Source organism: Amphichorda felina (assembly GCF_050947745.1).
Source record: "Amphichorda felina strain 45539 chromosome Unknown scaffold_2, whole genome shotgun sequence".
NCBI lineage: Eukaryota > Fungi > Ascomycota > Sordariomycetes > Hypocreales > Bionectriaceae > Amphichorda > Amphichorda felina.
This window is the reverse complement of record NW_028145048.1, coordinates 1914068-1940270: the sequence shown is the minus strand read 5'-3', so window position 1 is coordinate 1940270 and position 26203 is coordinate 1914068. Positions and strand designations below refer to the sequence as shown.

General features: G+C 56.3%; 10 protein-coding genes across 10 annotated transcripts; 6 read left to right on the top strand and 4 right to left on the bottom strand.

Annotated features, from left to right (window-relative positions):
* Positions 1-429: 429 nt before the first annotated feature.
* On the bottom strand, positions 430-2358 carry MPE1 (cleavage polyadenylation factor subunit MPE1 domain-containing protein; the record flags this gene model as incomplete). Its single annotated transcript, XM_083191640.1, has 3 exons — positions 430-1795; positions 1845-2133; positions 2187-2358. The coding sequence occupies 3 exons, from the start codon at positions 2356-2358 to the stop codon at positions 430-432; spliced, it is 1827 nt and encodes a 608-aa protein (XP_083052854.1).
* Positions 2359-3580: 1222 nt separating this feature from the next.
* Positions 3581-5065, top strand: ACO1O0_002162 (metallodipeptidase; the record flags this gene model as incomplete). Its single annotated transcript, XM_083191639.1, has 2 exons — positions 3581-4830; positions 4885-5065. 2 exons carry the CDS (start codon positions 3581-3583, stop codon positions 5063-5065), a joined length of 1431 nt encoding a protein of 476 aa, XP_083052853.1.
* Positions 5066-5792: 727 nt separating this feature from the next.
* On the top strand, positions 5793-6536 carry ACO1O0_002161 (yippee zinc-binding/DNA-binding /Mis18, centromere assembly-domain-containing protein; the record flags this gene model as incomplete). Its single annotated transcript, XM_083191638.1, has 2 exons — positions 5793-5880; positions 5983-6536. The coding sequence occupies 2 exons, from the start codon at positions 5793-5795 to the stop codon at positions 6534-6536; spliced, it is 642 nt and encodes a 213-aa protein (XP_083052852.1).
* Positions 6537-7724: 1188 nt separating this feature from the next.
* Positions 7725-10111, top strand: NTH1_1 (alpha,alpha-trehalase NTH1; the record flags this gene model as incomplete). The annotated part of the gene is made up of 4 exons (XM_083191637.1): positions 7725-7856; positions 7916-7979; positions 8032-9901; positions 9958-10111. The coding sequence occupies 4 exons, from the start codon at positions 7725-7727 to the stop codon at positions 10109-10111; spliced, it is 2220 nt and encodes a 739-aa protein (XP_083052851.1).
* A 1440-nt stretch (positions 10112-11551) lies between these two features.
* ICL1 (isocitrate lyase 1) lies at positions 11552-13446 on the top strand (the record flags this gene model as incomplete). The annotated part of the gene is made up of 5 exons (XM_083191636.1): positions 11552-11782; positions 11838-11993; positions 12053-12395; positions 12462-13017; positions 13089-13446. 5 exons carry the CDS (start codon positions 11552-11554, stop codon positions 13444-13446), a joined length of 1644 nt encoding a protein of 547 aa, XP_083052850.1.
* A 372-nt stretch (positions 13447-13818) lies between these two features.
* Positions 13819-16188, bottom strand: SNF1 (kinase-like domain-containing protein; the record flags this gene model as incomplete). Its single annotated transcript, XM_083191635.1, has 4 exons — positions 13819-14111; positions 14181-14825; positions 14878-15713; positions 15776-16188. The coding sequence occupies 4 exons, from the start codon at positions 16186-16188 to the stop codon at positions 13819-13821; spliced, it is 2187 nt and encodes a 728-aa protein (XP_083052849.1).
* Positions 16189-17654: 1466 nt separating this feature from the next.
* Positions 17655-18360, bottom strand: ACO1O0_002157 (uncharacterized protein; the record flags this gene model as incomplete). The annotated part of the gene is made up of 2 exons (XM_083191634.1): positions 17655-18203; positions 18274-18360. 2 exons carry the CDS (start codon positions 18358-18360, stop codon positions 17655-17657), a joined length of 636 nt encoding a protein of 211 aa, XP_083052848.1.
* A 244-nt stretch (positions 18361-18604) lies between these two features.
* DPB2 (DNA polymerase epsilon noncatalytic subunit) lies at positions 18605-20977 on the top strand (the record flags this gene model as incomplete). The annotated part of the gene is made up of 1 exon (XM_083191633.1): positions 18605-20977. The coding sequence occupies one exon, from the start codon at positions 18605-18607 to the stop codon at positions 20975-20977; it is 2373 nt and encodes a 790-aa protein (XP_083052847.1).
* A 302-nt stretch (positions 20978-21279) lies between these two features.
* ACO1O0_002155 (Fusaric acid resistance protein-like-domain-containing protein) lies at positions 21280-24421 on the bottom strand (the record flags this gene model as incomplete). Its single annotated transcript, XM_083191632.1, has 2 exons — positions 21280-21806; positions 21862-24421. 2 exons carry the CDS (start codon positions 24419-24421, stop codon positions 21280-21282), a joined length of 3087 nt encoding a protein of 1028 aa, XP_083052846.1.
* A 1059-nt stretch (positions 24422-25480) lies between these two features.
* ACO1O0_002154 (HAD-like domain-containing protein) lies at positions 25481-26119 on the top strand (the record flags this gene model as incomplete). Its single annotated transcript, XM_083191631.1, has 1 exon — positions 25481-26119. The coding sequence occupies one exon, from the start codon at positions 25481-25483 to the stop codon at positions 26117-26119; it is 639 nt and encodes a 212-aa protein (XP_083052845.1).
* Positions 26120-26203: the final 84 nt, after the last annotated feature.

Here is a 26203-nt window from a genome sequence, read left to right as displayed (position 1 = left end):
TGGTATACGGTCTGCTACATAGACATACAACTAGTCTCGGCTATCACGAGTAGGCAGGAAAATTAAAATAAATACCCATCAACTTTTGATTTGAACTCGAGTTCCATTGATCTCTGACTAGTTACTAGAGCCGGTTGGGGACATCCTGAATCCCCTGAAAAATTGTACATATGCAACGCCGGTTGCTGGTTAACCGCCTAGTGCCCATACAGGCCTCGCAAACGCCATGTAAATGTCAAATATTGTCCCCTTGAAAGCACAAAAACCACCCACAACAAGCAACCTAAACCTCAACGCCCGCCACAACCGCTTGCAGAATCGCCCCCTTTCCGGGTATTTTGTCGTGCTATATCTAGGGTCACAGTCCTTTCGTGATATTAAACAGGTGAGAAGGTCAACCGCGTGCTGACAACGACAGCACCCATATTCTTACAGCTCCCGATAGTCGCTTGGGCGGGCCCGACGCTGCTTGTTCTGATGGCGGTGCGGGTTGATGGGCTTGCGGAAGTAGGCATCGTCGTCAGCGCCGTTGTTCTGCTGTGGGAAGTTCATGCCGTTCTGGAACCCGCCCATGCCACCTTGCATGTTGCCGCCATTCATGTTGAACCCATTCATGCCATTCATGCCCATGTTGTTCATGTCCCAGCCGTTCATGCCCATGTTGCCGTTCATGCCGTTGAACCCGGGCATACCCATCATTGGCATTCCCATCATAGGCATGCCCATATTCATATTAGGCATCCCCATCATGTTCGGCATCCCCATGTTCATATTAGGCATTCCCACCATGCCATTCATGCCCATGTTGGGCATGCCGTTCATCATGTTGGGCATCTGATTCTGGTGGTGCTGTTGGTTCTGCATCGCCCGTGGCCCCTTGGGGATCTTGGGGTTCTCCAAAAAGTCATCCGCCGGTCTCTTCTTGGGATTAGACTCATCCGATTTAGCTCCGTCAGGCTTTGTAGCGTCCGTCTCTTGAGGGGCCGTCATACTTTTCGGCCCGGTGGGGGGAGACATAGATTTAGCTAGTTGTGGCGTTGGCGACTTTGTCTTCTCCTTGGCTGGGATTTCCTTGGAGGCGGCGTCCGGCTCCCCATCCTTGGGCTCATCGCCCTCAGCTTTCTCACCACTCTCTTCTTTGTTTTTTTCTTCCGATTTCAGCGTCGGAGATGCCGGCTGTGGCGACTTGGTTACCTCCTTCTCCTTCAGATACTCCTGTATCTTTTCAGAGGCCTCGTCGTCAGGCTGCAGATCATCGATCAGGACACCCTCCGTATGGCAGGAGGGGCAGACGAAGTCGCTTTCAATGAGAGCATTGGTGATGCAATCATTGCAAAAGGTCTTCTGGCAGCACGGGGTCTTCATTGGATCTATGAACATCTTCTTGTCCAGCGAACATGCCAGGCCTCGCTCTTCGATTTCCTTATCTGCAGCGGAATCGGTCTTGGCAGATGATGTCTGGGCCTTGGCCTGAAACTTTTCCCAGGCCGCCTTGTCCGGTGCAGCAATGACAAAGTCACCTTCGGCATCCACCATGACACCAGACGGTCGTTTTGATTCATCGCCATCACTTTGGGCCAAGATGACAGATTTGTCTACCTTTGATAGAAATGATCTCGGCACGCCAGTCGCACGCTTGATCCTAGTTTTGTCATACTCCGTGTTCCCATTCTGGGGGCACTCCTGTATCCAATGGCCCTTGATTCCACACCGGAAGCACAAATAAGCCGGTGGGGGCCTGTGGGCCGGCACGTTTGCTGGCCGGTGTTGTCCAGGTTTAAACACTGGCGCTTGACTACGATAGTTAGCATAAGTTTGCCAAGCATGTTTATAATAGGACTTACTGAGATAGCTCTTCTTGCTGAGCAGACCACTGCTCCGTCTGAGCAGCAAACATGGCGGCCATTTTCTCCTCTTCCGTCATCGCATTGTTCATTTGACTGATGGCGTTGGAGCTGGGCTTCGTGACTGAGGCCTTGGCAGCTTGCTCCCTGCGGCCAGCATTCTTGGCCGATACAGGCATCTTGCCAGAGACATAGCGGGCGGCACGACCGGCACCCGGTTTGGCCGCTGGCTGGCGCCGAGCAATGACTGTGGTTGATCTGGGAATAATGGTGGTGTCATCGTCGTATTCTAAGGCTGGTTAGAATTTACTAGTCATAGTGCTACCGCATTTTGAATCTTACCTTCTGAGTTGTCGTCGGTGTATATAAACAAGTCGAAATCAGAGCCATCTCCCAAGCCGCTCTTGTTGATGATTTCACGCTTGAGCTCGAAGACAGATATACCTGTGCCGTCAAACTCAACCCGGGTGGGTTCCCTCTGGGACTTGAACTTGAAAAAAACGGACGAAGCCATGATTGCAAAGTTCGGTGGGTTTCCTGCTACGAGGAACGGAGGTGATGAGACAGTAACGGAACACCCCCAAAGGAAGACGAGTGGTGGGTTCGGTGGCTATCGGTTCGAAGACGTTGAGGGTTCAGAAAGCTAGGTGAGTATTGTCGCTTTGTCGGCGTGTCTGTGTACACTTCTTTGTTGTTTCTTCAGGCCTTTCTCTTTCTCGCACTCGTGTGCCCTTTCAACTCAATATAAACGGGAAATAATCAATTCTGATTGTACTTGAAGGGAGAAGACAATGGGCTGAATGTGGGAGTTGATGAATAAGGAGTACAGTTGGCCGTCGCCAGCAGGAAAAGCAACCCTTGATTGACTCCTCCTCTCGCGTCCAGATCACCACGTTCAACAACAACCTCTGCGCCAAGAATGAATCGAACGACCTTCAGTTAGCCAGACACCCTCTCTCTTTTCAAGTAACCCTATCGAAAGCAGACAGGCACGATGTCAGAGCAACATCCAGAGAAAATCGCTACAAGCAGGATCGGGGACACGTGTCGGTCACTGAGGACGCTCGGTTGTCACAGTCGAATGGAAGGCCGTCACAAGACCGAAATGTCAGTGAAAATCGATCGCCAGTCGTCACTTTGCCAGCATCGATGGTTGGCGATGGTGTTGGTGGCGGTTTCGATGTCGATGTTGCAGCGTCGTGGTGGTTGTCAAAGAAGCAAGCAACGAAAGGAGAAGAGGGTGTGAGAGAGATTAATAATGGGGCCTGTCCTTCCGGACCCGGCGCTGACAAACCTTTCCCCCGCCGCAATTACCTTAGACCGGCGCAGCAAGCACCCAGTCACGTGCACCAAGCCGGTACGGACGGCAAAGGTACCTCAAACGAGCCTATTGCTGACACTGCAAAACTCAAAGATTGGTTGCCGTTGATAACCGCCTCCTGCTGCCCCGCTGCTCTGAAAGCAACTACAGCTGGGCGGGCAGCAAAAAGAGCCCTCCACCTCACCCAAAAGTCCAGAACTACAGGTGGCACGCCCGCCTGATGTAGAAGGTCGGCAAGATGCCCCGCACCTTGTCCCTCCAAACGACCTTTCGTTGGTGTCGAACACAAGCGCAAGCACTGACAACTGTAAGAACCGGACACGCTCTATTAAAACCGGCCACCTCGCACTTCAGGAGCGCATTACCCTCCCGTACTTATCTAACAGACTCGATCCGCGAACACCAAGCAAAAAAGATGGCCCCCCAACTCGACAGCTACTTCAAGCAGGTGGACAGCTCCGCCAACGACTTCATCGAGCGCCTGAGGGAGGCTGTCGCCATCCCCTCTATCTCCGCCGATGAGGCTCGCCGCCCCGATGTTGTCCGCATGGGACACTGGCTCGCCAATGAGTTGAAGAAGCTTGGGGCCGAGGCCGAGCTCCGAGAGCTGGGCAAGCAGCCGCACAAGGAGCATCTCGATCTACCCCCCGTCGTCCTCGCCCGGTACGGTAACGACAAGAACAAGCGCACGATTCTCGTGTACGGACACTACGATGTTCAGCCCGCTGAGAAGTCGGACGGCTGGGCTACCGAGCCTTTCGACCTGACCGTTGACGACAAGGGTCGCATGTTTGGTCGTGGCTCCACGGACGACAAGGGCCCCGTTCTGGGATGGCTCAACGCCATTGACGCCCATCAGAAGGCCGGCGTCGACTTTCCCGTCAATCTGCTCATGTGCTTTGAGGGTATGGAGGAATACGGATCGGAGGGTCTGGATGAGCTGATCGAGGCTGAGGGCAAGAAGTACTTTGCCGACGCCGACGCCGTGTGCATTTCAGACAACTACTGGCTGGGTACCGAGAAGCCATGCTTGACCTACGGTCTCCGTGGATGCAACTACTACTCGCTTGAGGTTTCCGGTCCCGGGGCTGATCTCCACAGTGGTGTTTTTGGAGGCACCGCCCAGGAGCCCATGACCGACCTCGTCCGCCTCCTAGGATCGCTTGTGGACACGAATGGCAAGATCCAGATCCCGGGTATTATGGAGCAGGTTGCGCCCGTGACCGCAGATGAGGAGGGTCTCTATGACAGCATTGCCTTCACCATGGACACCATTCACGAGTCCCTGGGCAGCAAGACTACCATCTATGATGACAAGAAGTCCACCCTGATGGGCCGCTGGCGGTTCCCGTCCCTGTCCATCCACGGCGTTGAGGGAGCCTTCTCCGCTCCTGGTGCCAAGACTGTCATTCCCGCCAAGGTTATTGGCAAGTTCTCCATTCGCAGCGTCCCCGACATGGACATTGACAAGACCAATGCGGCTGTCTACAAGTATGTTGAGGAGCAGTTTGCCAAGCTGAAGAGCAAGAACACGATGAAGGTCTTCGCTCAGCATTGCGGCAAGTGGTGGAAGGCTTCGCCCAAGCACTGGAACTTTTCCGCTGCTGCCAAGGCTACCGAGCGCGTCTGGGGAGTCCAGCCCGACTTCACTCGTGAGGGTGGAAGGTACGTTATGCATGCTCTTGTAATCTAGGAATTGAAGCTAACCATGACGTTCAGTATCCCTGTCACTCTGACTTTCGAGGAGGCCACGGGCAAGAACGTTCTTCTTCTGCCCATGGGAAGCTCGACTGACGGAGCCCACTCGATCAACGAGAAGCTGGACAAGAAGAACTACATTGAGGGCATCAAGCTGCTGGGAGCGTACCTGCACTATGTCGCCGAGGAGCCTATGGAGTAGTTTGTACATTACACAAGTTAGGTAGAGAATACCACGGGTATATGAACAATGTGTCCATGATAGAAAGCCTCTGAATGGTCTACCGTTTCCCAACCGAACAGAATTGCTAGCGTTGGAGTTGCATTGACAACGCCCAGGCGCAGAGAGCTGCCAGTCATGATGCTATTGTGGTGTCACCCCACCTGACGTCCGCCAAGGTTGCTTGTTAAAAGCATTGGATCCAATCGAATCCAACCCCGCTATGACTGCCGCCTATCAGCAGTGATAAGCGCTTCTGCCACCCGAAAGCTACCTGACGTATCTGGGGTATAGGTGCCGCATGACCACCTTGCAGGCCAGAAAGCGGCTGGTAGGTCACCTTTCCAGCCTTTCTTTTCTTTTTCTCCCTTCTCCTCTCCGTCTCCCATGAAACTGCTCAACGGCCTTAGGCATGGGACTAGGACGCCCTCCATCCCGAAACTCGTTGCTTAGTCGACACTGGTATGCGGGGTCTTGTCGATCGATTATCGGATGATCGACGGTGTCAACGATACATACTGGACCTAACGTTGTGGATTGCCATCGAACTACAAGAACGAATTCGTTTTCTGCCTGAAGCTCCCGACGACCACGGAGTTTCGTAGCCGCTTGCGAGCAGCGAATTATTGCAGCTGGTTCTAAGGATAATCAGAGTTCCGCAACCTACTTCTACTCCATTGCAGCAATCGGCTGGCGGACTCTCTTCATCATGGTGCGAGAGAGCGGCATCTCTGCTACCAAGCCAATATTTCCTGGCTATCTCCTTCCGATACTCAAACTGCCCTTCCGGCGGCGAAGTTCGTCCTCATCCGCTTCATCCGCCACCTGTCCCACCTCGCCTACGTCGACTGCGTGGTCGCCTATCACAACACCAAGCAACTCACCCCCGGATCATCAAGGCCATTTCGCCGGCAGAGCAAGAAAGAGGCTCTCTCGGGCTGCTCCGGACACGCTACGCTGCATCCACTGCTCCTCCGACCTAGGTTTTGCCTCGCAGATCATTTCAAAGGGGTTCACGGGACGTTACGGCCGGGCTTTCCTCGTTGCCCCACCACTGGCCCCGGCGAATCCAAGCCTGCTCAATATCCGCATCGGGCGTAGCGAGAGTAGGCAGCTCGTGACTGGGTGGCATATGGTGGCGGACATAACGTGCGGGACATGCTCTAGCAAGCTGGGCTGGAAGTACGTGGATGCGAAGGAGCAGTCGCAGAAGTACAAGGTGGGCAAGTTCATCCTCGAGACGGAGAGGGTCATGACACACCGGTCGTGGGAAGATGCTTGTGTCCCCGAGATGGAGGAGCCCGAAGAGTCCCTCGAGCCAGCAAGGGAGAGCGGTGGCGAGGAGGAGGTGGTGTTCGACTCGGACGATGAGGATGAGTGCGATGACATATTTGCCGGGACATGGAATGCGGAAACGGTGGCCAAGAGAAGAAGCCAGCTGGTTGGAAAGTAATGTATCGGGGTTTGAGAGAGAGCATAATCTCTTTTTTTTTTGGGACAAATCGGCGCTGGTGGTTAATCAGTTGGATTCGGCGTTTATGGTTGCGTGGCCGATAATAACGTTATATACCCTGGGAAACTGAATTACATAGGATGGACGCTATCTCATTTCCCGTTAGGGTCAAAACAAGGTCAATCTCATCTCATTGCATCTTCCGGAGTCCAACCCCCAGGAAAGATCAGTCGTGCATAAGTAGGGATCCCATTAGGGCACCCACACAACCCACATTAGTAGGTAGTAAGTTAGCATCTCTTCGTAGAACAATGTGTCTAAATGTCATAGTGATCTACCTAGATGATACCATACGAGCAGATCATCAGGACCAAGACACCGAAATACATGATTATATACTCAGAATATTGATTCGCGTTTGTCTACCGTCCTTGTCCATGGAAATCCCCATTATGTAGCACCCGCCTCGAAGCTGAAGGCCTCTCTAAAGCTCTGGTAGATATTACCTATTGAGAACGATGGGGCTGTCTTTGGTGGACCCTCAGGGATGTCATAGGTGGGGGAGCCAACAGGGTGGCTCCATTCCAGCTTGGTCGGGCAGGTGGGGGTCAGTCACCAGCTCCAACCTGCTCCACTATGTGACCTCACCTCACCACCTCGCCATTCTCTCACATCGCACCAACTTGTGTAGCCACGAGTTTGACTCGACAGGTAGCTAAAAACCCAAAAGCTCCATCTCCCACTCGCCTCCGCGCAAACTCTCCTATTACCATCTGCACATTTTCCTCTGCCATTTGCCTCCTCTATACTGTTTCGCAACTCTTCATGAGATGGTGAAGGCGTGATCGTACTTCTCCCATGGTCCTACTCCTACCCTAGATTTCCGCTTCAAGAAGTCCGATCGCGGCTGCGGCTTGCAAAATTGCAATTCACGAGGCTCGCCTCCACTGCGGAGTACAAAGCGTCAGAGCTGTCTCCCTAATCCTCCTTCCTCCTACTTCTTCATTTCCACCCTGGCCGTAGACGATTGCAAGGACGTTGGCGACCCTCACGTCACGACACCGCGATACATCCTCTTGTCCATCATACAGCAACGACGACACCGGGTTTAACGGATTTTCGACTTTTCCCACACATTCGACCTTCACCGCTCTTCTATCCAGCTGTTGAGAACCAGGTGTCACCAGTATGGCTGGGGCGAAGACACACCGCTCGCGCCTCTCTGACGACTACGGCATCTTTGACGATGCGAAGACGTACTACGCCTCGGATAACCACAAGGCTAGTCGGCATGGAGGGAGGAGAATGACCTTTTCGCAGGTGTGTGATTGCCACCCCCATTGATCTCTGCTACCGCGCTGACCTGTCCTCCTTGGAAGAACAATAGTCTGCAACAGTTTGAGAAGGCAAGCGCCAATGAACCTTTCCGTCGGAGTAGCCACGGTAAGTCGTTTCCCATCCATTTACGCGAATCAGTGGACTAATCTATTTATAGATGAGAGAGGCTCAGGAACTGGCCGTCGGTTCCTCATCCAGGTTGAACCCACCCTTAAGAGCTTGCAAGAGCAGGAGGACACCGACAGAAATATGCAAATCACCATCGAAGATAGTGGCCCTAAAGTCATTGCCCTCCGCACTGCTGGCTCGGCGGGATACAATCGTTTCGACGTTCGAGGCACATACATGCTCTCGAACCTTCTGCAGGAGTTGACGCTTGCCAAGGAATACGGCCGATCGCAGATCGTTCTGGATGAAGGTCGACTCAATGAGAACCCCGTCGACCGGTTGTCTCGGCTTGTGCGCGACCACTTCTGGGAGGGGTTGACAAGACGCATTGATGCTTCCACCATTGAAGTGGCGGCTCGCGACCCCAAGGACTGGACTGAGAAACCGACATTGCGAATTTATGTCCCCGTCGGTGCGCCAGAGCAGTATGAATACTATAAGCGCGTTGCTGAGGAGCGACCCGAGATCAACCTGGATGTCCAAATGCTTCACAAGGACATCACGGCCGACTACATCCGCGATCTGAATGACAAGCCGGGCCTGTTGGTTGTTGCAGTGAAGGAGGTCGAGGATGAGAAGACCGGCAAGCCTACCCTGGAGGGGCTCCCCTTCGTCGTCCCCGGTGGGCGTTTTAATGAGCTTTATGGCTGGGACAGTTATATGGCCGGCCTGGGCCTCTTGGTCAATGACAGAGTCGATTTGGTCAAGTCGATAGTGGAGAACTTCTGCTTCTGCATTGAGCACTATGGCAAGATACTTAACGCCACGAGATCCTACTATCTTGGCCGCTCACAGCCACCATTCCTGACCGACATGGCTCTCCGAGTGTACGAGAAGATCAAGCACGAGCCGGGTGCAGCCAACTTCCTCAGGCGGTCCATCCTGTCTGCCATCAAGGAATATCATACGGTTTGGACGTCTGAGCCGCGTCTAGATCCTGTCACGGGTCTGTCTAGATATCGGCCAGAGGGACGAGGTGTTCCACCCGAGACGGAGCCTACACACTTCGTGCACATCCTGGAACCGTACAGGAAGAAGTACAACATGGAGTTTGACGAGTTTGTCCAGGCGTACAATTATGGAGAGGTGCACGAGCCAGAGCTTGACGAATATTTCATGCACGATCGGGCGGTGCGAGAGTCGGGTCACGACACGACGTACCGGTTTGAAGGAGTGTGTGCCAACCTGGCCACGATCGACCTCAACTCTCTGTTGTTTAAGTATGAGACTGATATTGCTCGGACTATTCGCGGGCTCTTTGACGACAAGCTCGTTATGCCCGCCGAGTTGTGCGAGGGTACACCATATAAGCCGGGTGAGGTGCTGTCGTCGGCTGTCTGGGATCGGAGGGCGAAGAGGCGTAAGCTGACGATGGACAAGCTGATGTGGAACGAGAAAGAGGGCATGTTCTTTGACTATGACACAGTTAAGAAGGAGCAGTGCACGTACGAGACTGCGACAGCGCTGTGGGCGCTCTGGGCAGGAATCGCCACGCCGAAGCAGGCGGCGGAACTGGTGAAGAAGGGACTGCCCCGGTTCGAAGCATACGGTGGTCTTCTGGCCGGAACCGAAAAATCCCGTGGAGAGATTAATATCAACAGGCCGAACCGTCAGTGGGACTATCCCTACGGATGGGCTCCGCAGCAGATGCTCGCGTGGACGGGGTTGCTGCGCTATGGCTTCACTGATGAGGCAGAGCGTCTGGCGTACAAGTGGCTGTATATGGTGACCAAGGCGTTCGTCGACTTCAACGGCGTCGTGGTGGAAAAGTACGATGTGACGAGCTTGGTGGACCCTCACCGAGTGGATGCCGAGTATGGGAATCAGGGCCTGGACTTCAAGGGCGTTGCCAAAGAAGGGTGAGCCGAACCCGATGAACAATCAAACAGGGAGACAAGGACTAACAGAGGAGTAGGTTCGCCTGGGTCAACGCGAGTTATGTGTATGGGCTCCAGATCGTCAACGCCCACATGAGACGAGCACTGGGAACGCTGACGCCGTACCCGACCTTTGTCAAAGCGATGGATCTCAACCACCAGAAGGCCATGGAGGATTTGAGTCTGTCATGAGCGAGGCTGGTAGCATCTTTGTTCTTGCTTGGATGCGTTTCAACGTCTTTCTTCTCCTCCTCCTTCTTCTTCTTTTTTTTTTTCTGTCTTTTTTTTCTTTCTTTTTTTTTCTCTTCTTTCGCTAGTTCCTTTTTTTCCGTGCGCTAAAGAGGATAGAGTCGATTACAATGCGGAGAGTCCAGTCTCTTTAGAGCTGGTTGCAGGGTGAGCTCTAAGATGGAGGTCGTGGTTTGTGGCAGGCACACAGGGGTTGAAGTACAGGCTGCTGTATCTACACTGATATGTAGCAACATCCAAAAAAGGTAGCAAGACGATATGAGTGGTGTTTTTGGGAATGCGATGAGCACATGCAAGTCAAATGTCGTACACTCTCAATGGCATAGATAAAGCTTCCAGACCCATGTGACAGGAGAGCCGCAACGCTGAGGTGGAACCGTGGAGCGTGCTGGGTCACGCACGGGCTCAGATAGACCGAGGTTAGCAAGGCTGAGTCAATGCAGTGGCCAGAACCACACACAGTTCAATGAGATCGAGCCGACTCCGGACGGCTGACAATGCTAGCGGCGTGCTGGAGGGCGGAGGAAGGCTGGAGACTGGCTGACTAGCCGGGGGTGATGAGCCGGGGTATCTTCACATGCCAGTGCTCCGGTGCCCCGGGGCATCAGACGGTCCCTTGGAGGGTGGCCGGGCGGCCATTGGATCGTTTGAAACGGGCCAAATTGGGCCATGGAGAAGACGGTCGGGGCTTTTGTTCACACTGAATTGTCCAGAACTTGGAATTTTCTCTGTTGAATAGGCATTACTCGTAGTGGGAGCAGACAGTGTCGGCGTATGCAACTTGCGAGGCCGGGCCGGTGGGGCGGTAGAAACCGGAGAGGTGGGGCGACCTAAAGTCCTAAACTGACTGTTAGCGACTGTCAAGTCCCAGATTCGGCACCTCGGCCAATGGCGGCAACTGGGTGGCAGTCGCTGCCCAGACCGTTCTTGCCTTTAACCCGAACAACGTCACCGGCGGGCGGCGGTACTGCACGTACACGGCAGGCGGCCATGCAGCGCAGATGCTAAACCATACCAACCGTGGTCACTGGTTGCGAATCCCATCTGCCGGGCCATTCCGGCGCCAGATCAAGTTCCGAGGTGCAAGGTGGGCTGCGAGCCTGTGTCTCGCACCGATTGGCGTATCATGGTGTAAGTCCAAGTCGGCGCACCATGTACCAGGTACCGACTCGGCGTGTGGAGGGAGGTGCGAAAGAGTCATATTAGTCCCTTCCTTCCCTCCCATTCGACCGACACGTGCTTGATGGATGCTCCTCCGTTTCATTCTTTATTGCCTTCTACCATCGTTCACCCTCCTGAGTCCTACTTCCCTCTCCAATCCTCCCTCCCAATCTCATCCACACTAGCTGTAGCTTGAGTTCCCCCACACAGCCCTCCACCATCATGGCGTCGAAAAACATGGCTAACCCGGCCATCAACCCGGACATTGAGGACGAGCTCTTCGCCAAGGAGGTTGAGCAGGTCAAGGCCTGGTGGAGTGAGCCACGATGGAGGCAGACCAAGCGTCCCTTTACCGCCGAGCAGATCGTCTCCAAGAGGGGCCATCTCAAGATCGAGTACCCCAGCAACGCCCAGGCCAAGAAGCTCTGGAGCATCCTCGAGAACCGCTTCGCCGTAAGTGGACTTTCCTCGCCAAAGTGAGGCTGGATGAGATGCTGACCATGTCCAGACCAAGGATGCTAGCTACACCTATGGCTGCCTCGAGCCCACAATGGTCACCCAGATGGCCAAGTACCTCGACACCATCTACGTCTCGGGCTGGCAGTCCTCGTCCACTGCGTCCGCCTCGGATGAGCCTGGTCCCGACCTGGCTGACTACCCCTACGTGAGTCCTCCCATGTGAGAGAGTCTGTCCATGACACTGTCCTCTGACATGTTGTATAGACTACTGTCCCCAACAAGGTCGGCCATCTCTTCATGGCCCAGCTCTTCCACGACCGCAAGCAGCGCCAGGAGCGCCTCAGCGCCCCCAAGGCCCAGCGTGCCAAGCTGGCCAATATTGACTACCTGCGCCCCATCATTGCCGATGCTGACACCGGCCATGGTGGTCTGACTGCCGTCATGAAGCTTACCAAGCTCTTCGTCGAGAAGGGCGCCGCTGGAATCCATATTGAGGATCAGGCCCCCGGCACCAAGAAGTGCGGCCACATGGCCGGCAAGGTCCTCGTGCCCATCAGCGAGCACATCAACCGTCTCGTCGCCATCCGCGCCCAGGCCGACATCATGGGTGAGTAGTTCTCTTTTTTTTTTTGGACCATTCTCATATGAAGATTCTTTCTAACTTCGTAACCAGGCACTGACCTTCTCGCCATTGCCCGCACCGATGCCGAGGCTGCTACCCTCATCACCACCACCATCGACTCCCGCGACCACGCCTTCATCCTCGGCTCCACCAACTCCAACCTCCAGCCCCTGAACGACCTCATGTTTGCCGCCGAGCAGGCTGGTAAGAGCGGCGAGGAGCTCCAGCGCATCGAGGACGAGTGGCTTGCCGCGGCCAACCTCCAGCGTTTCGATGATGCCGTCCTTGCTGCCATCGATGCCTCCAAGACCGCCTCGGACAAGGCTGCCCTCAAGAAGTCCTATCTCGCCCAGGCCAAGGGCAAGAGCAACCCCGATGCCCGCGCCATTGCCCGCGGCATCCTTGGCACGGACGTGTACTTCAACTGGGACGCTCCCCGCACACGTGAGGGTTACTTCCGTCTCAAGGGCGGCTGTGACTGCTCCATCAACAGGGCTATCGCGTACGCGCCGTACTGCGATGCCATCTGGATGGAGAGCAAGACGCCCGACTACGCCCAGGCTAAAGAGTTTGCTGATGGCGTTCACGCCGTCTGGCCCGAGAAGAAGTGCGTTCCCCTTGAATGAACCCCCTAAACCCCTTTTCCAAAACAAACAGTAGGCTAACCCCAATATCCAGGCTCGCCTACAACCTGTCCCCCTCCTTCAACTGGAAGACGGCCATGCCCAGCGACGAGCAGGAGACGTACATTCGCCGCCTTGCATCTCTGGGATACTGCTGGCAGTTCATCACCCTGGCCGGTCTGCACACGACGGCCCTGGTGAGCGACCGCTTCGCCCGCGCCTACGCTGAGGTGGGCATGCGCGCGTACGGCGAGCTCGTCCAGGAGCCTGAGATCCAGCTGGGTGTCGACGTGGTCAAGCACCAGAAGTGGAGTGGCGCTACGTACGTGGATGAGCTGCAGAAGATGGTGACGGGTGGCATCAGCTCGACGGCTGCCATGGGTAAGGGTGTGACGGAGGATCAGTTCAAATAAGCCTGAGCGAATGTAGTCGTGATGATGATGGGTGACGAGATGTAACATCTTTTTGTTTGTTTTTGTTTTATTGTTCAGAATATCATCTGAGATGGAGTTGAGAATATATTTCGAGCTATGCATACCCAGTCATGAGATAGTTCCCTTTCCCTGGCGTTCCGGCGCCTGCCGTTGTGAGTCTATGCCATATACGCCTCCTGAACAATCCTGTCTGCTCTTCCATGCCGCCAATCTGGCAACCAACCAAGCCCTCTGAAATGCACAAAGTCAAGCATCAGATATCTCGTGTCACATCATTCTATCCGATCAGGAACTAGACCTCCTTCATGTACCCACAGCCCACCTACTGAGCCATGCCTATGATCAGTGTCCTCAGTCCGCCTCTGCAAGCTGCATTATCAGCCGTGCGGCCAGGTCTAGGAATGGAAACGGGCTGGTGACCTCCTTCTCCTCCAGAAGCTTGCCCTGTGCCGTCTCGTACCCCGAGCACTTGAAGTCGACCAGGTACACGCCCTGCTCCATCTCGTAGATCTGAATGTCTAGGTGCATGGCCACAAAGGGCCTCTTGGCTACGGCATCCCCCGAGTAGACGTGGTAGTCGGCTGGGCTGCCGAACTTGGAGTCGCTGCCGCCGTCCTGCAGACCTGACGTGTTCTTGCGGAGAACTGTGCTCTCGGGTCAGTCTTTGTCCGTGCTCACCCGGGGTATGTCTCCTCTCTGAGGGATGGACTTACATTCTGTTTCCCACCGCACCTTGATGCGCCAAGGGTCCGCGGGAAGCTTGTATCTCTTGGCAGGGTTCATACTCGCACTCGACCCAGGGCCGGAATGACCCCCATGGTAGTCGTCGAAGCTGCCGTCGCCGCTTGGCGTCTCAGCTCCTCCCCTCGTCTGGCTCGGGTCAAAGTCCTCGTCTGGGATGTAGGTTGCTCCCAGTTTGCTCAGGGCCTTGTGGATGGTGAGGAGGGCTTCCCATGGCGCATTACGCGATCGGATGCCAAACTGCCAGCGCACAGGCTTGGGCTTCTTGGGAGGGTTGATGGGGGTCATGCCCTGGGGTCGCTTGGCCGCCTCGTCAAGACGGATTTGGCTACGGGAATGCGGGTTCAGACGCCGGGCCATCTCCTGGCGGTCGGCGTCGGTTCTTGCTGATAGCGGTTCATCGATTCCAGCTGTGGGCGGCGGTGCAAGACGGTCACCGCCCGCATTCCGCCTCTCCATGTAGTCCTTGTGGTAGGTAGGTATGCTGCTGGGCAGGATGCCGACCTTGCTGACATAGGGTCGTGCGGACACTCCGCTACTAGACATTCCCGATCTTGAAGACTGGCTCATCATCGGACTCGAGCCTTCTGGCTCTGCCGCCAAGATCTCAGGATGTTCTGCTAACCGTCAGTTATACCGTGCATTTGGGATCGAGGAATTGAGACGTACGGTTGACCTGCATCAGTTTGTTCTCCCTCACGATCATGTATGCGTCCTTGATGGCGGATGGTTCATCTGCTCGCAGAGCCTCCTCGACATCACTCTTCCCGTAACCCATGGTCTTGCTGATCTTGTCTGTGATCTCGTTGTGGAGTCTCTCTTGAACATTCTCGGGCGCGTTGGGTGCAATATCACTCTTGGCAATGGCCTTGTTAGGGTCGACACCTGTGTTGAGGAACTCTTCGACCGGGGGCTGAAGGTACGGCGGTAGGTCCGTCTGGAACCACGGGTCGTCGCGGATATCCTGGATGGTTGCTCGCTGGACAGGGTTGACAACCAGCATCTTCTTAATCAGGTTCGCAGCGCCGGAGGGCATCCACTGCGGTATGCTGTAAGTTCCGCGAGCAATCTTGGCAAACAGGCTGGGGATATGCTCGTCGTCGAATGGCAGCCGCCCGACAAGAAGAACGTAGAGGATGACGCCGCAGCTCCACACATCGACTTCGGGGCCGGCGTACAGCTTGCCACCAATAACCTCGGGGGCGGCATAGTTGGGGCTACCGCAGCTCGTCTTAAGAAAGTTCCCGTCTGTCATGATGTTGCTCAGCCCGAAATCGGCAATCTTGACGTTGAGGTTCTCGTCCAGGAGCAAGTTCTCGGGTTTCAGGTCGCGGTGGACAATCTTGTGGCGATGGCAGTACTCGACAGCGCAGAGCATCTGCTGAAAGAATCGACGGGCCTCGGTTTCCTTCATACGGCCGTGGGCGACGATGTAATCGAAGAGCTCTCCACCGGCGTACTCGAGGACCATGATGATCTCGCTCGACGTCTTGATGACGGTGTACCTACGGAAATCAGTGAGCCTTCAAATTGGCTGCACACGCCTTGGAAGGGGTATGGTGCGTACAGCTTGATGATGTGCGGGTGGCGCAGAAGTTGGAGATACTCGATCTCGCGCTCCACACGACCAGCCATGTCACGGCTGATGAGCTTCTTGCGGGCGATGATCTTGAGAGCAACCTGCTGGCCGGTGCCATTGTGGATGGCTAGCTTGACCTTGCCAAAGGAGCCCTCGCCCAGGGTGCGCACGACCTTGTAGGCGCCGATGCGCTGCTCCGTCTTGACCTTTTCCTTGCGTTGGGGCGTGTTCATGGCGACGGTGTTTGGCCGGGGCGAGGCTACGGGGTCGTTGCCACCGGCATTCTTGTTCTGGGACTGCTGCTGCTGCTGCTCGTGAGGGGCCTGCTGGAGCTGGCGTCGGACGTGGGAGGAGGAGAGGGATATGGTGAGCTCCTCGTCCTCGAAGCCGCGAGGAGCCATGGCGCGGGCGGGCTCGGCCGGGTCGAGTCGATCGGAGAGGGATTTCGCGCGGGCGCTCGCGCGTCCCGTCAGTGGTGGACTTGTTCCAGGGCGGTTGGGCGCTGGCAGCAAGGGTGGTTGCGGTGAGAATGCATGCAATTTCTGGAGGGTTCTGGTCGATCCTGCAATGTAGGCGGTGCTGCACGTTGCGACGCGAGAGGTGGAGTGGGAGACATGTGGTGGGCTGGCAGGCTGGGATGGGCTAGGATGGGCTGGGCTGGCTGGGCTGGCTGGGCTGGGCTGGGTTGGGAAGCCTGGGACCTCTTTGCTGGGATGGATGACGAGATGGTGGAGTGTGAGTGGCTGCGGAGGGGGATGGAGGGGGGTGGAGGGGTCGCCTTCCACCGTTGCAGGTTACCTGGTACAGTGGGGTGTTACCTAGGGTGTAGGTGGTCAACCACCACCAATGGTCCATTCCTAGCAGCTCTTAGCAGCAGTTGCTAGGCAGCCCCAGCCGGCGCCAGGCCTGGAGCGGGGTGTTCCAGTTCAGGTAGTACTAGTGGAGGTTGCCACAGCGAGCGTTTAACGCCTGCTGGCCTTGGGCGGGCGTCCAGCGCCTCGAGTGCTGTATCACTGCCATTGATGGAGCAGGCCTTGGCAGGCGTCACCTTTGGGACACCAGCCGCCATTAGTCCCCAGTAGTTTCGAGCCTGAAGCAGCGAAGACGGCGGTGGTGGCATGCATCCAGTTGAGATAAGGTACCGCCTGGCCAGTGGTACTATGGTACTAGTATGTAAAATGTCCATGGATCTTGGATCTCGCGGATGTTTTGTTATCTCGGATGAGCACCCGAGCATCCGTCTAAATCTAATACGTACTGCATGAGCCAGTGACTTGCAGTGACAGCACCCACGCAACCTCGGCGCTCACACGCAGCCTCGACACGCCTTTTGGCCGGCAGTTGGGCACAAACAGGGAGTCGGGGTCCAACAAATGTCTCGCAGCCGCAGACCCCAAGACCGCAAGTCACGACTCACCCAGATCAGTACGTGCATGTATGTGCAGCCATGTGAGATGTGACGGAACCACTATGACGACAGCGTCTTGCCTCGGGCTTTTTCTCTCGGTCCAACCCGGAAGGCCCGATGGTCAGCTTGGATCCCGGCAGACTGCTCACCTGGAATCTAGGGGTGTGCCATGTTGTGAGGTCCAGACCATGAGTCTCTGATATAACCAGTCGCGGGTACTTGTACAGCTACTATACATAGTGTGTGTGTGTGTGTTGCAGGGGCGTGGATGATCCTTGGGCTAAACTCCATCGCTCTCGATACTCTCATCCTGCCGGCCTTCAACTTGCTCATGATTCCTTGGCAGCCTCCTGCTTCAACCTCGCCACCAGCTTCCCTCGCAGGAATGGACTCAAGCCCAAGCTAGACGCATCCATAGTTAGCATTGAGCCATCATGAGAGGGATATCCAAAGTACCACTTACATCCCCTCGTTGGTGAGGACCCTGTAGGTGCCACTGGGCTGGGTTTTGCCCACCACCTCACCCGCACCGTCCACCTCGACACTCCCCAGGATGTCTTCCGGCCAAGCTATCCTCCCAAAGTCGGGCGGGTTCCGGCGGTCGCTCAGGTGCATCCACCCCCCCCGTCCTCCACCGCCCGCACCGCCCTGGGCGCTCGCGCCGCCGGCCCCCGAGCCTCCCGCGCCACCACCACCGCCTTGCCGCGCCGAGGTACCTCTTCGTTGGCGCCTTTGATCGCCGCCGGGGAAGAAGGAGCCTCCAGATCCCAGGTTAAACCCTCCTGTGCTAGCAAAAGCGCGAGCTTGGCTGATTACGTCCTCGTCTTCATGGCCATATTCGTGGACCACCTCGTAGAGGATCTTGACGAACTCGTGGTTCTCCTTGAAAGACTGCGGGGTGGGGGGAATCGCGGTAGAGGTGCCAATGGCAAGTCGTCGAAACGGAGGGTTGTTGTCGAGGTATGTGAGGATGTGCGATGTCGGGGAATCGGGATCGTCAAAGACTTTCTGTGCTCAGGTGATGGTGATTCAGCATGGGCTCTGGTGCCAGAAATCAGATCCGTCGCAGCCAACTTACGATGTGCGGGTTCTTGTTCAGCGTTGTCACGGAGCGAACAAAAATGCTCCTGCTCCGAGGAGCCCATCGCATTGAGGCGGCCAGCATTGCGAAGGTAGCTGGAGCGCTGAGCTTCTGGGTAGGGAATCCGTTTTGCTGGAGCTCTCTGCGATGAGGTCATGCAGATGGCCGGCGTTGACGCGAAATATGCCACTATCGCGTGTATGCACCTACAGAAAACCACTTAGACGCGTCGACGCGGTCCACCATCTCACCTCAGGTCAAAGACCAAGACGCTGGGATCTACTTCGTACGCCGAGACCTATTTGCTTCGACAATTAGACTCGCCAAGATGGATCAAACACCAGCACCGATATTTCGCAGGCAGCAACCACCGCCCTCCTCCGCCATCCCCTCCTCCTCGCCAGCATTCGGCACCCCAGCCCACCCACTCAAACCCTTCAACGTCAATGCGCCCAAGGCGGCCATCCTCCCCATCATACTTCCGCCCCCGACCCTTCGCCCGCTTGCTTTCCGCACATTCACTAAGAAGCACTCCCTGACCCTCACATCTACCGCCCTGCAGGAGCTCGCGTCCTTTATCGGGCGGCACTGTGGTTCAGGATGGCGTGAAGAGGGCCTAGCGGAGAGGGTGCTCGAGGAGATTGCGCGGAGCTGGAAGAACCGCAATGGGGGCGTCATGGTCGAGGGGACGAGCAAGGAACTACAGGATATATTAAAGACGCTCGAGGGAAATATGAGCGGAGGCAAAATCATTGGCCCGACAAGATCCTTGCCACGGGGCGACTCCATGCTGGAAGAGCCTGGAGGCAGCGACGTCGCCAATACAAGGTTGGGCATACGCCCGGCGGGACCACCGAGAGAGGACAGCAACGCCAGCTTTGGCATGTCTGGCCTGGGAGTGCAGGAGGAAGCTGGGAACGAGGATGCTTCGAGCGATCCCAGGGCGTGGCTCAAGATCATCGACGCCCACGAGCAGCCCAGGCTATTGTACAATGTCAACAAGAAGCACTTTGAAAGGCGAGTACAGCTTTCCCTGCAACTAAACGCCGGATCACTAATTCGGAGCAGAGAGACAGCAAAGCCGTCATTATTACCGCCTGCCCCCCACAAAACAACTGCCTTCCGCAACCGATACCACGTAATTCACCAACGCCTCCTCCGCAACGAAGCCTTCCAAACCTCCTCTGTCTCGACCTCCCGCAAACGTACCCTCCAGCGTTCCTTGTCCAGCCAGCAATCTCTCAAGATCACGCCCATTGCGAATCTCCTGGGCCGTCATGGGAGCAACCATATGCTTCTCGGCCAGCTCACAATCCTCCCCGCCGGTGACGTCGCTGTCAGCGATCTCACCGGAACCATTGCCTTGGACCTAAAGCAGGCCGTCTCCATACCCCAGGACTCAGCTTGGTTCTGCCCCGGTATGATTGTGCTTGTAGATGGAGTCTACGAGGAGGAGGACGAGTCCATCGGGAAGGGGCTCGGGGGAACGAGCGGTGTCGGGGGCACTCTGGGAGGTCGCTTTCAAGGTTTCTTCATCGGCCAGCCACCATGCGAGAAGCGCAAAGCCACTCTGGGCATCAGTGGTCTCGACGGTGGGCAGGAACACACGATTGGGGGTGGTTTTGGCTGGATCGACTTCCTGGGCGTGGGTAGTGAGCGAGCAGTAGGCGCCAAGATGCGGCGCCTGGAGAACCGCCTCCTTGGAGATCCCTTCGACGAGACTCCCTCCCGGAACCGTATCGCCATCCTCGGAGAACTCAACCTCGACCAGCCGCGTGCCCTCCAGGCTCTACGCAAGATCCTCTCCCTCTACGCAGCTGAGCCTGAGGGCTCAACCCCCCTAACATTCGTCCTGACGGGCAACTTCACCCAGCACGCCGTCATGGCCCGTGGTGGCAGCGGCGGCAGCATAGAGTACAAGGAGTATTTTGACGCCTTGGCCTCCACGCTCTCCGAGTTCCCCACGCTGCTCCAGTCCTCAACATTTGTCTTTGTCCCTGGTGACAACGACGGTTGGGTATCATCCTTCACGGCCGGCGCCTCGGTTCCTCTACCTCGCAAGGGTGTCCCCGACATGTTCACATCGCGAGTCCGCCGTGCATTTGCTACCGCAAACGCCGAGTCCAACCACGCCGTCCCCGGCTCCGCCGTCTGGACCTCGAACCCCAGCCGCCTGAGCCTCTTCGGCCCCAACCACGAGCTGGTCCTCTTCCGCGACGACATCTCCGCCCGCCTCCGTCGCGCATCCGTCCACCTCAAACGCAAAGCCCCGGACGCGGACGACGCCGAGAACACCCCACCAGCGGAATCCCAGCCCCAAGCCGACGCCATGGAGCTCGACGCCGCTGCCCCTGAGAGCCCCTCAGCAGCGGAGCCTCCCGCTCCCTCCTCCTCCTCCACACGCCACGACATCCACGCCGCCCAGAAGCTCGTCAAGTCCATCCTCGACCAGGGCTACCTCGCGCCCTTCCGCCAGGCCGTCCGCCCCGTGCACTGGGACTATGCCCCTGCACTCCACCTATACCCGCTCCCCACGGCCATGGCCCTCGTGGACACCACGGCGCCGCCGTTCTGCGTCACCTACGAGGGCTGCCATGTCATGAACCCGGGGAGCATCCTCGTGCCAGGGAGGAAAGGCGTGGGCAGGTGGGTCGAGTACGAGGTTGGTCAGCAGGGCAAATTAAGAGAGTGCACATTTTAGGATATTTGGGGTAGAGATATGATGATAGTCAAGGGCAACAACTTCATGATGAAAATGAGACATTTCGCCGACGCCCACCCCCCCCCCCCCCCCCCCCTCTCCCCGCCCCCTTTTTTTTGCCTTGGGACTGTTATGAATTTGAGCTTCTAACTAACTGTGAACAGCTAACCAAGCCCGCGTATGTCCCTTGTATCCAATTTTACCTCTAGTTCCCATGCTTTCCGTGTTCTTTCTCTTCTCTTATCATCCTCGGACCCTAATGACTCCATGTCCCAAAATCAAGAGTGACCATAGAAAAGCTCCTATTCCAACAAAAGCGCCTCAGTGGGGAGGACGCCGAACAACCCCTCAATCTCCCGTCGCACATTCTTCAGCTCCTCGGCGACTTGGCTCGAGACAAGAGTGTACGCGTACAGGAGAGCATAGTCCTTCTCCTCGGCCACGACCTGGTGGTCATTGCTGACGAGCTGCGTGGCCATGTGGTCCTTGCGGAACTGGTAGATCCTCTCCAGCAGGCGGTCCTTGTTCCTGTCGACAGTGGGGATGGCGTCAGTGAGGGGGTACTCGAGCATAATGCACGAGGCCAGCACCTGGAAGACGTGACAGATGCGCTCGCAAAGCTGATCGCGCTCCCCAGCGGTGAACTCGAGGAGAGCGCGTTCACCTTCAGACAGGCCGGCATGTTTCTGCGTCAGGAGGCGCATGGCATAGAAGCCATCTAGCATGTGCTTGGTGGATCGCATGATACGACCATAGGCTGCATATGGGAAAGGGCCGCGAAGCTCAAACTCGTGCTGCGCAGAATTGCGAAGACTCTCGAGTTTGAGAGCTGGGAGAAAAAGTTAGCTATGATCCTGAGGGAATGGTCAGGGTTAACTTCTTACCGTAACGCTGTAGGGCAGCTTGCTCTCCCTGTCGCATATAGTCCATGGTGCACTCGCTCTCGAGATGAACCCCCAGAGGGCCTCTCTTCCAAATAAGACCGAGCTGTAGATAGAGGACCGACAAGCCCTCCTGAAACTTGCGACGAGCTGAAATCGGCCACAGCAATCGGCACACGAGAATACCCCAGATAATTCCAAGAGTCACCGCAACCACACGATGGTAGGTGATGTGAAAGAGTAGTGGGCTTGTTCCGCCCTCGTCATCATCATCATCATCCACCTGCTGCGAGATGCTGTACGCGTACAAGACGACGACATTGTAGGCGAGGAGTGACATCCGGCCTAATGGCGCGTTCTTGATCGCAATCAGGTAGAAATTGTACAACGCCATCAACCAGCCACAGAAGGCGAGCACAAAGGGATTCTCCTGCCCAATGATCCAGGCAAGGCATGCGCAGACACCGCCGATAATGGTTCCGTAGAATCGAGACAGGCCGGTGGTGTTGGATGCCCCAGTTGTCATACCGTTAACAATCATGTACGACAGCAGACCCCATTCACCTCTCCAGGTCTGGTATACCGGTCGAGTCGCCGGGATGAACGCAAACATGGCCCAGATCAAAGCGCCGATGCCAGTCTTGATCCCAAAGAGAATATCCTCCCGCGTTATCCATCTCGCTATCCCGAGCAGGAACTGCGACATTTTCCGCAGGAATTTGCTAGTCTGGGGAGATGCCTCCCAGTTGAAAGTGTTTCGTCGGGCAATCATCTGTTCAGGGATGCCCTTTGGTACCGCGCTTCTCTTCAAACGGCTGACCGGTGGCTTGGGGAGAAGGTGCTCCTGGTCTGCTTCCTCCAGACCAAGCCCATCACCTTTTGCGGACCGTCCCCAGCGCTTCCAGAACTTCAAGAAGTTCCAGCTTGGGCGACTATGCTTGGACATGTGTTTCAAATCTTCTAGGACCTCTAGATACGAGGACAACTCCTCGCCGACAGCCTGTAAGGTGAAGGAAAAGTGTCCGCAAGCTGCGGCAACCTCTTCGATATCAGCCTGAATCTTTTGCGACCGTGACCGCCCCATCTCAATGGTCTCGTAGAGTTCCCGCAGCGCCTTCCCTCTGGCCTCGTTGTATAGCGCGAGCGCCTCCCGAAGACTCTCGCGCAGCTGGTCGTTGACGGTGACTTCGTCCTTGGGGTCCTTGCCGAACGGCGACTCCCGGAGGGTCTCCGAGAGTGTGTATGAGAGCGACTTCATAGAAGGCCCGACAGATTCGATGAACAGGGTAAATATGTCCGAGGGGGCGCGAAACACGGGTACTTGGGCCAAGGTTGGGTCGGATTTGTTCGGTCGTGCAGGGTGTGCCTCCTCATCCTCATCAAACTCATCTATGACAGCCAGCCGCTCTCGTGAATCATCCATCAGTGCCGATAAAGAGCGTTTGAACTTGGGCGACTGGGGGCTCATAACTCCCGATGAGCTTATGCTCTGCGTTTCCGCGGAAGGGGCTTCCCTGAGAAGCATGAGCTGCGTGTCCAAGGCACTGTGAAGGCCCCCTATAGCCTGCGACAGCGTCTCTAAGCACTTGACAATGTTCTTATCCAGCTGGTAGAGCTTTTCTCTTCCGACAAAGTAGTGCTCATTCTTGGCCTCCCGAAGGTGCTTTGTCATCTGGGCGTAAGCTTTGTTGTAGTTGGCCGAGACCTTGGCGTAGTCGGCTGAGTTGAGCTCGTCCTCGGAGCCCACCAGGAAGCCCTTGGCAATGAAGGAGAGCTTGTCGCCAAGAGATGTGGCACCTTTGATCATGTTTTGGCGCAGCACACGGCGGGCCGAGACTGGCCAAACGAGCAGGTTAACGGCGGCAGTACTGATAACTCCCAGCATAAGCAGCTTGAGCATCTGGAGCAGCTTCTCGCTAGAGAAGTAGCCGCCCTGGATGGACTCCTCCTTTGTGAGGACGGTAATGATGGCGATAGAGGCCAGCGTGGAGCTGACATTGACTAACGGCTGGTTCAGCCTCTGCTTGACCCATCCAACGAACCCTAATCCACCGCCGACGCAGAGAATCAGGACAACGACATGTGCCGGCTCCACAATATCGAAGACATCCTTCCCCCACGTTACGATTCCCATGGAGAGCAGGGAGACAAGCTCGGCGTAAAACACGGCGCAGATGGCGATGAAGACGGCTTCAATCATGGAGCCAGCCGTCCGCGCAGGATGAAAGTAGACTGTTATGGTGGCTGCAATGTGTTTCCCATCTCGGTGGCCCAGGAAGTTGGACAGGGGCGGGAAGAAGGTGCCGCAGCTACCCAGCAGATAGGCAAAGGTGCACTTGAGGACGGCGTGCCCCTCGTCCGAATGGAACCATTTCCACAGTGCCACAGCCTTATCCTTGGCCTTGTGGGCAGTCGCGGAGACTCGCTCGCCAAACGTCTCAGCAGAGGTTTCCAGTATGTCCCGGGGTCGGTCGCCAGAGGAGAGGCTGCTTGCGGTGCGCAAGGTGAATTGGCGTCGGGATCGCTCGCCGGTCGAGGGGATGATGAATGTTCCATTGCGCATTTTCTACCAGGCGCGTGTCAGCATTAGTGGACTGGATGATGCGCGTATCAGCGCGGGCAGGGCATACGCACACCACGGATCGAGGGGCGCCGTAGAGCCCAAGGGCCCGGCTGGGAGCTCCCACCAGAGCTCATGTTGACAAGTCAAGGTCGGGATCATTGTCGGCAGCGACAGGCGGAGTTCAAGACGCGGCGAATCAAATCGCCATGGAGACGCAATCGCCGTCTCGCGCAGGTGGGTACAATGGGAGTCGATTGTTGTTTTGGGGCCGGAGGCGGTGAGTTGGGAAGATTCGAGGAGATCAAGGAACGGGAGCAGAGCTGGAGGAGCTGGAGCTAGTCGAGGTCGATACTTTAGCTGCCGCCAACTGATGGCAAGCGCGCTCCACTGGCATGCTCCAGCATGCGCCGGGAAGGCGAGTGTGCTCCACCGTCGTATCAACCCCCAACTGCGCAACATATTTGTACATGCCATGCCACACTGCCAGGCCACCTAACTCAGGGTATCCCAGCGTCCTCACACTTGCTCATATTTACCACCGCCAGATTCTTGTTTTCCAAGTTCCAGGCTTTACCAACACCTCCTGTGCCTCTATTACACAAACCAGCACCAGGAATACACCCCCGCGCCCGCCGATCCTCACCACTAATGAGCCGGAGATTGCTCTCCATGATGGCATCACCTGCGAGACGCTTTGCGCCCTTAAGGGAGAGCTTGAGGGCGTCGCCCTCCGATCTCCCGGTGCTCAAGGGAGTCGTGTTTGATATGGATGGCACACTATGGTGAGTCTCATGATCCCATCTACCGCGCTCGCCTGCTCCGTCCTTTCCACATGCTCCCCGCGTGTCTCATTCAAACCCCCCACGTCTAAGCATAGCCTACCCTGCAACGGCCCGGGTCAGCCGTTATGGTTTTACTATACGGAGACACTTGCGCAAACGTGGTCTTGTGAAACACCATTCGAATGAGACCTTGCTGGACTATCCAATTATATGCGGAGAACCTGGGAATGTTCAGCCTTGTCGTCACATCGTAGTTGTGCGCTTATCACCGCCATACATGCTTATCAACTTTGACCACTACGTGCAACTAACGCCGTCCAGTGAGCCTCAGACGTACATGTTCTCCGACATGCGCAACGTCCTCGGCATCACCAAGGAGACCGACATCCTCGAGCACATCGAGTCCCTGCCCTCGGACCAGAAGGCCACCGCCCTCGAGGCCATCCGCGCCATCGAGCGCAAGGCCATGGCCTCGCAGACACCCCAGCCGGGCCTCGACGCCCTCATGTCCTACCTCGACACCCGCCGCGTCCCCAAGGCCATCTGCACCCGCAACTTTGACGTCCCCGTCCGCAACCTCCTCGACAGCTTCCTCCGCGGCTCCATCTTCCACCCCATCGTCACCCGCGACTTCCGGCCCCCTAAGCCCGACCCCGCGGGCATCTTACACATCGCCCGCCAGTGGGGACTCCTGAGCGAGGGCGACCCGGACGCCAGCGGGCTCATCATGGTGGGTGACTCGCTCGACGACATGACGGCGGGACGCAACGCTGGCGCGGCCACAGTACTGTTGGCGAATGACGTGAACCGGGAGCTCCTGGAGCATGACCACACCGACATGGTGATTCAGAGCTTGGATGAACTTGTCGATATACTGGAAGAGGGCTTCCGTGGCCGGGAGATCGTGGTGCCGTGAGGATACGTTTAGATGGGTACATAATGAATATATATCATGATCATGAATGGCTGCTCAAAAAAGTTGGGGGAAAAAAAGAATCCA